Here is a 13,559-nt window from a genome sequence, read left to right on the forward strand (position 1 = left end):
CCGTGGGGAAAGCGGACGGTGTACTTACTTTGAGCGTCGGCGAGGTGGAGGAGCAGACCCAGGACAAGCAGCAGCGGCAGCAGCAGCGTGGGTCTGGCTCTGCGCATGGTGGGACAGCTTGGCACCAGCATGCTTTGGCAGCCTCGGTGGCACTGGCTCACAGAGCCCTGTGAGTCAGTCTGGTCTGATTTCTCAGATGCAGGGTATTCACAGCCTATGCGAGGCAAGGAGGGAAAGGAAGAGGGAGAAGGAAGGAGGGGATGAGGAGGGGGAAAAAAGGGAGAGAGAAAGAGAGAGGAGAATGAATGAAACAAAGCTGTTTGGCTCCACGGGTTTTATCTATTCCTGCACATTTCTGACATACCCCCACACAGCCTCGGCTGGAGCTGACAGAGGATAGGAAGAGCCTGATGTGCTCACAGGGTATGTTCTGACAGTTCTCTAAATGGAATAGTCACTTCACACAACGCGTGTGCACGTGTGCATGAGAAGGAGTGAGAGTGCAAGCCACAGAGAGAGAGAGGGAGAAACCACCCAGATGAAAGGGCGAGTTAATGTGATTTTGTCTTCACAGCTCCGGTCACGAGCGCCAATTAAATACGCTCCATAATATGAGCACCTTCCAAGTCCACCTCAGATCAGCGGCGATATCTGTTTCACATAAGGAAGGCCTCGCTCCCATAAAGCAACAGCCAGCAAATGCAGTAATAATCCCGAATTGCAAAAGCGATCTCATATTATTCAGTAAAACTGCTTAAACTTTTAACATCACTGGACATAAAAGTTGGCTGTAAACGACACTGTGCTATCTTGTACATGTTTGCTAAACCCCTTCATCTGTAGCCCATACACAACATTTCCATCAATTCTTTAAAAGCTCTAAGTGCCTATACAAAGTAGAGTAGCTTAACTTGGAGCCCATGTATGTTTGTGTGTGTGTGTGTGTGTGGTTCAGTCTTTTATCCGTTTGCTGCACAAACAACAAATAAAATCTGTAAGACAGAGCGGCGAGCCGTTGCCATTCATGTTTCAGCCTTTTATCTCAGGACCACTACATGGCTGTGAAAATCAATGTGATACAGTGAGCTAGTATTAGCCGCAGACCGGCTCCATCCCTTGTCATCCATTTGCTTAAGCCCGAGCTTGATCCTCAGTGATGGATGCTGTGCGGTAGTCTTCGGCTCATAACACGGCTCCCGGCTAATCCGAGTGTGTGAGCTTTGATGACACACTGTACCGCTGGTTAGCATCTTAGCTCGTCTGCCTGCATTGTTCGGCGGGAAGCCGCTGTTGTTTCAGCTGCGGTGGAGACTGGTGGAGTTGGATGCGCGCACGGTATGCGCACCGTGACATTTCAGACACTTTGTGCACCGTGAGGTCAAAAGCACATCAGCTTTCGGATTGTTTTTGATAACTGTGCACATAAAGGCTTTTGCTAGAAGTATTATTACGCTGGGGTGTTATCTGCAGATTTGACCGCCACTCACTAGTAGGAAGCAAAGAGGGAAAAAAAGGGAAAAACGCAGCCCCTAAGCCCAATCACTAGGCCCGATGATGACAAAGTACCTCATTTCCCTGTTACCAATCATCCTCTGTCTCGTTCTTAGCCTTCCCTCTTTCATTTCTGTGGGCTGTAAATGGCAGAAAAGACGGGAAGATAGCACACCTGTCACACTCGATTTGTGTTGGGGGGAGATAGACACGACTACCTGTCTCCAAGCACCGCGGGGCTAGTAGCGAATGCAAGAGCGGGGGGGACGGGTGGCAAAGGGAATCAATTTGAGGCAATTTCATCCCCGCTCACACCACACACACACACACACACACACACACACACACACACACACACACGCAAACAAAAACGTGTATGCATATAACATACATCTGAGAACACTAGACAGAATTTTCACATGAGCAGTGTTTGTAGCGACGGTGAATCTGATTAGAATTAACTGGACTGAAAAGCCCCGAGCAGCGGCGCGAGGGGATGGAGCTGCGGCGTGATCCATACGTGGCGCGGCGTACGGCCGTCTGTCTCCTCCGGTTATTGTTTCACGCATCTGCCCCTCCAAATCTAAGTGATAGCCTTTGAGTTAATTAATGAAGTGTGAATTTCCATAATGACACGACATTAGGTAGCACACAAGAAACAGTGCTCGGCAGCCCTCCACTTCTCTGTTCGCACCCCGCGTGCACACACACCCATTTGCACACACACACACGCTGATAGAGGCAAACAAAACCATCTGTATGTTGTGTAACCGCTAGTGAGACAACCAAGAGGCTACGCCATGTGAGTAAATAGAAGGAGAAGCTAATGTAGGCTAAAATGCACCCAGCGCAGCCATAATTTATACCAACAATGAAAGCAATTATAATTGGTGTTGATTTGTAGTGTTCATTTTTACAAGTAAACTGTGCTGCAGATTCCTTCCTAATGTGCTATGGGGGTGACGAGCCACCTGCCAGACCTGGCAGAAAGGCAGCAGTTTGCCAACTCCATTGTTAACCGACAATGGATTTAGCTTAAATACTGCAGTTTTTTTTATTTATTTTTTTTGGAGTGGAAGCTTCTGCAATTACATAAACGGGCCTGCATGCAAATTCGCATCATCTTCTCTGTATGCATTAGTCGGTGTAAACCAACAGCATCACCTTTGATCGTTTCATCCTCAACACGGCCATTTGGCGTCACTCTGCGAATCTTCTCGTTCATATATTTGGTGGCACTGATGCTTGTCATTGAACATTTATTACAATAAAAAAGGGGGAGAAAAAAAACACCAACAGTCTTGTCTTTCTTCCTGAGCCCCCGGTGGTATTATTGTGTTCCCATTCAGTAGTGTTTCATTCAAAGGATTTTGCTGCTGATAGCAATCATGCATTATTAAACAAAGCCTGACAACATGCACAATGTTAATTAGAAAAAGGGTGGGGGTGGGGGGGGGGAGTGTGTGGCAAGAAAAAGAAAGAGGCTGTTGAGCTGTCTACTCTCTCTCTCTCCCTCCTTCACCATGATCCTTATCAGAAATGTGAAAGAGAAGAGAGGGTGGGATGTTTATATTCTCCATAATGGCTGGGCTCTATTCTCATTTGAGCATGCCTGTTTGGTATTCTGGTCTATTTAGACAAGCAATATTATTAAGGCTCTAAAAAAACCAAACCAAAACAACAACAACAAAGAATCAGTCATATTTATCTCATATTCCAGCCATACTCCAATAAACTTGTTATGGGGACAAATGCAGGCAGAATAGTTTATGAGCTTCAAAAACAGCGCTTTCATAACATCGGCGTGTCTTTTGCGTGCTCTCCGCCACGTTTTACTGTTTTAGCGAGCTCGATACAAACCAAAGGCCCAAACCGACGGTGCAATTTTTTATTTATTTGTTTTTTAACATTTTCAACATGAGCTTGAGCGTAGCATTTGGACCGCATTATGCTCATCCCCAGCGCAAGATGACCAATTTCGCTTTGGCCTGCCCCGGAGAATGTTGAAATGGGGTGTTTTTAATTTCAGGCTCATGCACAAACTGAACTGAACTCGAAAGGAAACGGCGGACTCATGGTATGTTATCCTAACAGACCAGAGCGGCCACAAAAATGCCACCAAATCTATTAAGGCCAATCCCTCTGTAATTAGCTCAACACATGCGAGGACAAAAGCGCAGCAAAGCTACGATGGATGTGAACCGAACTGGACCGGGTCATAAAAAAGTAGCATCAAACCCAGCCAGGCACAGCCAATGAGAATGCGTTTCCTTTTACGAGGCGGGGCTTTCTATTTATCTCCAGACTGGTTGAGTTAAAGAATGCAATAATTACCCTCCACAGCCACACTTTTAAGCTACAGTGATATGCAAGGCTGTGAGAACAGTGGGGTAAACTGCTGTGTTATAACTGCACTGGTCTCTGTGATTTCTGCCCTGATGCTGAGAGACACGGCCCGTGCCTCAGAAACCGCATCAGACGACCAGCTCTTGTTGTGAAGCTAAGTGGCAGTGAAGGGGACGCAAGGTGGAGAGCAGAGCAGAACTGCAGCAGACACAGATTCCACCAGCCTCCAACTGCTGTTGACTTAATATGCATGTAAACTATTCTCCAGCTTAACACCATGATGGAGGCACCAGTAATAGATGGCTGGGAATAAAGCTTAAAGAACTCATGGAAATATTTTGTCTTGATAAGGTTTAACCATGTTACTGATGATCTTCTTGGGTATTCAAATGAAAGATGTGAAATACGGGTGCATCAGAGCATATATGTTTATATATGGGGAACACAGCATTCATTTGGATATTAATTAAAAATATGGCACAGTGTGGGTGCCTTAAGGAGATTCTAATGTAAGTTCTAGAGATGCTGTCCTTGAACACTGAGCAAGTTCATAAAGTCATGTGGAACATTAGTCAAGAAGGAGCCCGGCTTATATATTCCGTTAGCCGTTTGCCGATATATAAACAGAGTCTGGAACAGCTTTTTCCCCGAAGACGTGGCCTCCATCGTCCCCCCATACACTACAATAACTTGCACTAACTCATTGCGCCCTGTATAATCGTTCCCTTAGGAGTAAGAACGTATTTGTTATTGTTTTTATTATCTGATCTTTTTTGATGGGTATAGCAGAGATGCTATTCTGCTCGATTCTATATCAGCTTTTATATTAGCCAATAAATGCAAATGTAAGACGTAAAGAAAAGACTAAACGTTTGGAACGCCACAAACAAGACGACCAGGCGATCCGAGCAGAGCTGGGCAGTGTTTCAACTGCTTGTTGTGACAACAAAACAAGACTGTTTTTAATATTTAAATAAGGACTACTAAATAAGCACACAAAACAAATATTAGTGAAATCTATTTATGTTTCGTGACTCCTGATCAAAAAAAAAAAAAAGTTGGGGGCTGGTATTCGGGATCACCGAATATTAGAATCGGTCTTAAAAACTCTGGCAACACTCGTCGATACAGGTGCACTACACTAAAATACAAAGTCAGTTCTTTAAAAGTTCTGCCTGGGATTTTAATTTGAATACACTACATAAATATAACAACTAAACCACCTCTCCTGCCTTATGGCCCGTTCTTCTCTTTGAACACTTGAAAGAGCCCTTACTCTGAGATCGCGGGAGGATAGCAGGAATGGGACTAAAATTCATTTACATCCATATCCATCCGTGTGTCCTCACAATCAACCACAGTAGCTTTGCATGATACAATTCAAAATAATCCGTCTAGCCTTGGTGTACCCTCCATCCACTGCCTGAAATGAGATGTCTTAAGGCTACACTTTGGTTTGAACAGCAGGTGGGCGGGGCAGCTGTAAGATGACCATATTAGGGACAGCCACTCCCACTGACATCATACAGATCTAAGAGTAAAAACCAAAAGAAATAGAAACAGCTCATACTTCTCATACTGATAACTTCTACATACACCCAAGTCATCATTCGAATCTTTGGCCATGTCTGCTATTATCATCCACCATTGTCAGGTCATATATATACACAGGCAAACGTAATAAGCTCCCTTTTAATGAGTAAATACCAATCAAAGCGAAACCTCTGTGGAGTGGCAGTGTATACAGGAGTCAGACTGTCAAAGGGCAAATAAAACATCACAAGCTGCAGTGAACTAGCACCGCTGCTCTTTTAATAGCTTGCGTCGAAGAAACACATGGATAGCTGCAAAGGACGCCCCTAGGATTTTCCCAAACATCAAATGACCAGATTTACAGCTGTACAGCTAATATTTTTTTGGTTTCCTGTAAATTTTAAAGTCTCTCTTCTCTGAAAAAAGCCCTTTTCTTATGTGTACTTCTGTCTTTTCATGAACATTCTTCCCTTGTGTTAGTGGCTTCTGTTTTTCCTTATTTTTCCTTTCTCCCCCCCTTTCTTTCTGCTGCTACTTTCTTTCTCTTGTGATTTAAGACCGAGTGACAAGGCCTTTTCTCACACATCGCTCTCGATCAGCCGGCATGTGTAATAACATTCCTCAAGCTAAGCTAAGCTATGCCCTCAAGTGCAGCCTCCACATGAAAGACCCTGACAACTACACATTAGAGGAGTTTATTTTCTATACTTATTTATTTGCTTCTACCCCCTCGCCTCCCTCAAACAAGCCTCTCACGGCCATAAACTATGGGTGGCGCCGCCTGACTTTTTGCTTGAGAAAATCGGGGTTTACGGCCCTGCCTCGGACGCCTGACTAATTTTTTGGACGAGCAAAGGCTACCGGTTGCTGGGGCTGATGTCTGGTTATATCTTGTTTTCCTGTGAATGGATCGCCCAACGTGAAACAGCACAGCGGGAAGCTAATTGGCTCTGATGACATTTGTCTGTCTAATAATTGGTTTAAAAGCACCTGCTGCGGCTGTAGGACGCCGAAGCTATCACGATCCCGTCTCGATTGTGTGTCCGTGGCAAATTACTTCCAGGAGATTTCAAACCACTTCCTCCCCCCACCCTTCTTCCCTGTCAGCAAAAATGATTGTGGACTTTAAAAATGTCACAGCAGAAACAGTGTAAAATACAAATTATTTCTCCGAGGCCTTTTCTGTGATTGTTTTTCTGTTACGTTAACCGCCAAAATGAGAGGTCACGCATCTTCATCGAGCAAAAAAAGGAAGAAAATAATATTAAAAAAAGTATGTAATTGGGCAGATGAAAACAAAAGCTGAGTTGCAGTTTTAAGACCGTTACCTTGCTTGGGTGCAAGAGCAAGCTTTTATCATTGTGTGAACTCAGCCCACCCGGACTGACCTTGATGCTTTTTTTGGTATGACTTAAAGGAGCGCACGGCGTCAGCTCAGGAATGCCTCTACTCCCTCTGTGTGTGTGTCTGTGTGCGTGTGCTCGTTTTTGTTTTCAACAGCCTCTCCTTGACTTTTCTCTCCACCTGATCTACCTTGCTACTTTTTCCCTCTCTCTCCCCGTCCTCGCCCATCTTTCTCTCTCATCTCATTCCTCCCGCCACGTTTCCCAGCAGCTGCTTGGTTCAGATGGATGGTACCAACAGTGCAAGACCCTGACCTGTAGTCTAGTGACTGATTATCCCCGTGCCCTGTTGTGCTGCTCTTTGAACGCATACCAACACACAGTGCACGCACAGGCATAACAAACGCACACACAAACACACACACACACACACACACACATACACGTGTGCAAGGTTATGGAGCTATTGGGTAAGCTTTGGGGACACTTGGGAATTTCAAAGTGAGGGTTGAGGGGGAACAAAGAAGCCAAAGTAATCTGTTTCATCTTTGTCGCCATTTTTGGATCACCTCCGCTGACCTTGTTGACACAACAAACACACTTGCTATTGAACGCTAATGGACGCCACTAATGCCTTTTGAATGGGCAGCGCATAAAACCAGAGCAGAGCACAATCAGCCTTTTGGGATGCATGCGAGCTGTGTAAACTATTCAAATGACTGCCAGCTCTTTGGGAGGCCTTCTCTTGCGCTACATTTGCTTGTCACGGCGTGGGCGGCTTCTATAGTATGAGCATGTGCCACTTGGGTCGTGCTTGACCTTGCGTATCAGCATTTAGCATAGGGAAAGAACTTGTTATCATGCAAACAGGCTGAATCATGAGGAGTCTATTGTGTTGGGTGCACAAAGTGTGGCGGGATAGAGAGGGAAAAAAGAGAAAAATAGTAGACGCGGCAACAGCAGCAGCAGCGGCAGCCAACCAGGAATGGATGGGATTAAATTTACGCCGCATGAACTGGGGAGGGCTAAATCATGTTACATATTATGAAGCAGAAAAAAAAAGAAGAGGGAGTGAGAAGAGGGCGGAGCAGAGGGCTGGAAATATAATGGATAAGGGGAGCAACGAGGCAGAGAGGTGGCAAGAGAAGGGAGAGGAGGACAGGGGAAGGAGGCAAGGAAGGAAAGGGGGGATGAAGAGGAGAGCACGCTGTAGGGTGAAAGAGCAGGAGAGGCGGAGACCAAGGGGAAGGAAGCGAGGGAATGTGCCTCACCGCCAGCTTTTTTCACACTCCGCCTGTGCTCGTACGCCTGACGGAGGCTGCGTGAGGGAGATGGGAGAGAGAGGAACGAGAGATAGAGGGAGAGAGAAATCAGGCGCTGCTAAAGAGGAGAGGGCGGTAGCTGCGAGACCGCTCTGGCAGTGTGAAGGTATTGTTTCCTGAAAGGGAGGGAGCTGGACAGATGACAGCAGGTGAAAGAGAAAAACAAAATGTGAATAAAACACATGGCAGACTCTTCTCACCCTCAAATGTGCACACTCTGGTTCAGGACTACGTCCAAGCAAATCGATGCGGCTTAAAGGAAAAAAAAACGCCAAAACAAAACTCCCACACAAACACGCTCGCAAATGTGGACTCGGGCACACACGAGCAGAAGAGCGGGCACGTATACCCTTTGCACCGCGTGCTCCTGGCACTCTGACATCTACCCCCAACACAGCAACGGTCTGTGGGAGGATGAATAATCTCACTTCCGTGAGGCAGAGGAATGAGAGAGAGGAAGGAGGGCGAGAGGGAGGTTGTTCCCAGCCCGAGCTCACGTCGTTTCATGGAAAGTGCCGAGCCCTCGAAGAGACAAAACAGCGTTCCACTGCCACTCGCCGACGCGGCACAAAACATTAGAACAGAGCTCTATTGAAAATATCGGAATAATACAGCGCCGGGAATTGTGTTGCCCCCTAATACATATGGCATAAGTCAACAGCAATGTGCCTCCTTATCTTTTCGAAACAATTGACACACCGAGCTACATTGTGCGCTAGTGACATTTTAGTGGCTTTTGTACGCACGCCAAGCCGTTTGGTATGTAAATACACTACTTAAGCGCACATGAAGGATGTAAGGAGGCGCTGGGGGCATCCACGCTATACTCATAGGCCAGCAAAATAATTAAAATGCCAAGTGTCTTCCATTATCTAAATGCTAATTTGCCTCGATTTACCCTGAGCTAAAATGTAACGCCACATTATGGCTGTGCACTAAGGCGACGATGGGTGAATTTCCCTTCAATTAGCCTAGCACACTGTACGCTATCGTTTACCTGGGGTGAGATGTTTTCATAAGCGGAGATCTAGTCTTGTGAAAATATCCGGGGCCGTTTTATGTCAGTTCTTGGCACTTGCCCCACATCTGCACATACATGGACATATCATCTAAGCTACATTACAGTGGGCCCTGTTATGATGAGGGTTGCTCACATAAACAATTAAAAAATCAGCTTTGTAGGATGTCTGTTAGCCTTGTATTCAAACTTTCTGTTTGCAAGGATCAGCCAATCAGAAGAAAGTTAGAGCTCAAAGAGAGGGCGGCCTTTAAGGCAGTGCAGCTAAAATGTTTACTTTCAAGAGCAAGAATGTTTGTCGAAGCTGACAGCCATTCTTGTTTCTCGCTGGACTTCAGCCAGTGTTTTTTTTGCCATGACTGAGATTTGATAAGAAAGCCTGAGTCAACAAGTAAAAGAGCAGGCAGGGCCCATTAGAAGCGGCAGCTTATCGAAGCCTTTTTTTTTTTTTTTTGCATGAAAATTCATCAGTGCCAATACGGAGGGCACCAGGACAAAAAATTATTATCACAGATATGAAATGTTTTTGCTGAATACACAGATAGGGGTGAAATTGTGTTGTTCCTGCCTTTCCATCTATATCCTGATAAGACTGTCAGAGGACATGCTAGGTGGGGGTGGGGCGGGTGATGATGAGCATTTAGAAAGCTGTTTCAATATTTCTGCAGCTCAAGTATCCTTACTAAAGTTTACTGAGCGCTTTGATGCGGGAGCTGCTGATTATAACTTTTATTAGTTCTTGGACACCCTTGAAAGGTGTTTTAGCCAAGCTAAGCTATTGTTCTCATGAAAAGCAGTTTAGGCTGCCCGTGCACCTCGGTGAAGAGAAAGAAATGGTTCACCCCGAGGCAAAAGCAACAATTCCTCCTTTGTCGTTTCACCAAGACAAATGTTTGCCATTGCAATGTTACCAGACACACACACACACACACACACACACACACGGGGGGGAAAAAGTAGTTCCCTGTCACTGATGGTATATTGTAGCGCTGGAACGAGACATTTTATTATGCTGCCGAAAACAAATGGATAATCCTTTTCCAGCCACAGTTTGAAGATTGAAATTCAAATCAAATGCCACCTTCAAACAAATGTCAGAGTACAAAATCAAAACCGTTCTGTCAATGCCTGGATTCAAGCAAAGAAAAAGCACAGTTTGACATTTGGGAGTGATTTTCTCTCTCCGTGTCTTCATGCCTTCATATAAAATTAACTTGGTAATTGTCCGGAAAAAAAAAATCTGCATGTGAACCCACGCCACACAAACAAGTCTTTTTTTTCGCTCTCACTTTACATCTTAGAAACCTTTCTACATGCTCCCCCAACCCAAATCCGCCCCCGAACGCTCGCAAACATGATTAAGACACTGTCAAGCCTGACATTGCCATCTCTCCCGTGCTGCCAGTGGCCCTCACTGTTGACTGACTGCGTGGATGTGCCTTATCATTAACGGGGCCGCCCGTGCCACCACGGAGGGGCTTTGATGACAGAAACTAAGGCCCGAGTGCCTGCCCCTCCCATTCCGCCTGCCCAAGTGTCATCTAAATGAGATAGGGCCTAGGAGCTAGGGGATTAGGCTCTGCATAATTACCTATTTAAAGACCCTAATTGAGCATTTCATTAAGAGACTGGCACTGAGATTTTGCCAAGGAGGGCACTACAGGGAGAGAGATGTATTTGTCTGTGCATGCTTGCTGTGTACTGATGTGTACGTATGTGTGGGTGTGCGAGGACATTGGTGTGCATATGCTTGAGTGTGCATTTTGGAACCACAGCAGACTGTAACCTTGAATTCAAGGGTTACCTTGTTAGCAACAAGGTCTCTCACTTAGTTTTGTTTACATTGCACTTAGGACTGTTTGCCACACGATTGTGTAAGTATATCCAGGAGATGTTCACCCTTCCATTCAAGAGTACTATTTAACCTTCAATAATCTATGTTGCATTACATCTTTATGTAACAGTGCTGCTTTAGAAGACTCTGGGCCTGATCTACAAAGGCATCCACCAGTGCAAAGTCAGTGGACTGAAAAAATACTGTCGGTATTTACAAAGAAAGAATTGACTTCATTAAGAATATATATCGTTACAGGTGATAAACTCCAGTATTTGCCACTTGATTGAATCCAAGAAAACTTCTTCAGTCAATTTATTTATACAATGCAAATTCTGCTCCAGTTGTTCCAACTTCTATTTTGGGATAACACCAGCAAGGCCATTCACAGGAAGCTACAAATCAAAGGCTAACAGCTGAGAGTACCAGGATCTGAAACAAGCAATAAAAGAGCTACACTACAAAGCTATAATGATTTCCTTGTCTATGAAGCTAACCGAATCCAACAGAAGGCAAATGCGTGTGCATATTGTTCATTTCTTATATTCACTGTCCTTCATCCCAACAGTAAAAGACAGTAAATGAGTTACTGCCACTAACACTGTCAGCTGTCAAGCTCGTGCCGGCTCCTCGATTCCCAGTGGCATATCTAAAACAGCTTTGTCAAACAAGAGATGAGATACAAGACCTACGTGTCTTTTATTTCAATTTAATACTCAAACTCCAGTTCTGCTGTTCAGGTTACCTACTAGTGTTTCTCAATCACACAAAAAAGACCACCACTCAGAGCAGAAAGAGTGATAGTCTTTTGCACACAAAGCTTTCATTATATTTACATTCTATGGGTCAAACGAAAAACATATGAATGCCAGTTCAAATTATAATTGAGATATACAATCCTGCACCAGCCACTGACGGGGATCAAAATCAGTGAACTGCACTGGAATCTGGACCACACCGGGGTCCCCAGATCTTTTGGGATTACAAACAGTTTCAGCAGTGACCATCATTAGCAGAGAATGCTAGACCCAGATAGTTTGCTGGGTCTACCATTGTTCGACCTGATTTCCACGACCTAGCAGACCGCAGCTCCGCTTTGCCCCCTTGTCGTCATATCAGGGATCACTGGGGACACCGAAAAGTCACTAGGAGTTGCTTGCGCATGATTGACTCGTTTGCTAAATGACTAGCATCTGAAGTGGCAACGCTGGCTGGAGGCTGTTAAAGTCTTTAGGGCAGACACCAGCTGCTAACTGCAACAGATAAACTGTCCCGTCCTCCTCTCGGGATTCATATGTGTAGAAGTCTGGCCAAATATGCTCAGGGCTGTGATGACACTGAAACATCATGTGTTGTCTGTGTTGGCAAAGCACCAGACTTACATTCTTCTCTGACATGTCAGGGTTTGAAAAAATTCCCTATATTAGATGGGAAAGGAACCAGGATTTAGTGGAGGACTGGAGGAGAGAAATCTACTGCTCAACCTCCGATTGTAACAAACTCAAAAGTCAATGTAACATCAGTGTGATTGACGGACTCTACTAAAGTACCCTTGCATGATTTGAAGTTTAAAGTAATTGATATTTATCTTACGCCAAGTCTTACTGCAGCCCCTCAGTTCATTCTCTGTTCAATCTTCAAACCCACTCTTTCTTTTAATGCAACTCTTTCTGAATGGGTTCACCTTTGTAAACAGAAGGTTTTACCATCAAGTAGGTGTGCTTGAGACAACCACTTTTATTGACACATCACAGAGCCAAGGGTAGGAAAAAGAGCCTGAAACAACACATTTAGAGGATGACACCTGAGATTGTGGCTCACATGGATTACTTGTGTTAAATGTGAGCATCTGCCATTACAACAATATTTCTATGACAGAGAAGTTTGAAAAAGCATGACAGCTTCTCTTTTATATTATTAACCTCTGATGCACTGGACTTAATAATGCAGGCACAGATACTGTAATCCACAGAAAGAAAGAAATTTGGGGAAAACACAACAGCAGTGGATGCTGTCGGTATAACTTGCACATGAACCTTGGTTAATAATCTTCTGTTGTTTTCATCTGGTGTGCGAGGTGCTATTTTTTCTGTGACCGCTTTAATGTAAGCTTGGATAGGTGGGTAGGTTAGTTTGTGCAATGCATCATCCAAATCTCTTACTTGAAGAATCGTCGTATGACTCTCTCTCTCTGCCTTTTGTTGCTTTACAATGACCACGAACAATGAAACGTGCAATAAGCTTCAGAGTCTGGAATATATTCACTTACACAAATGGGAGATTGGCAAAGGACACACAAGAAAGCAAGAGTCATAATCTCCAAGAGAAAAGCCCTTTGTGCAACAAAGCGTGCCCATGTTTGCATTTCCTTCTGGTATGAAAATTTTGACGGCTATGTCATTGCAGTGACTGTCAAATAGAATCCTGTATACGCTATATGCTGCCATAAGATGCCGAAATCTTGAGGGAACAGATTGTCTAAGGTTGTACCTTGCGCCACATGTTTAATTTATGATAACATCAGCATATATTCAGAATGTTGAATTAACTAAATTACCCCCGTGACCGGCAACACATCTCGAGGTAATCCCATCATACATGTGCATGTGACCACGGTTTTACCCCACAAGCACGCCCATGGGTGGATTTAAAAGATGAATGCAGAAGAGACT

At 44.6% G+C, this 13,559-nt stretch overlaps 1 protein-coding gene across 7 annotated transcripts in view; it reads right to left on the bottom strand.

Moving 5' to 3' along the window:
• LOC116333162 (receptor-type tyrosine-protein phosphatase delta) overlaps positions 1-13,559 on the bottom strand; it is a 397,398-nt gene that overhangs the window by 102,865 nt on the left and 280,974 nt on the right. For all 7 annotated transcript variants that reach the window (XM_039609499.1, XM_039609500.1, XM_039609501.1 and 4 more), the window contains one exon: positions 29-214. In XM_039609499.1, the coding sequence (XP_039465433.1) occupies positions 29-131 (103 nt within the window). In that variant the 5' untranslated portion in view covers positions 132-214. The remainder of the gene's footprint in view (positions 1-28; positions 215-13,559) is intronic.

The sequence above is a fragment of the Oreochromis aureus genome, linkage group 3 (genome assembly GCF_013358895.1).
Source record: "Oreochromis aureus strain Israel breed Guangdong linkage group 3, ZZ_aureus, whole genome shotgun sequence".
Taxonomy (NCBI): domain Eukaryota; kingdom Metazoa; phylum Chordata; class Actinopteri; order Cichliformes; family Cichlidae; genus Oreochromis; species Oreochromis aureus.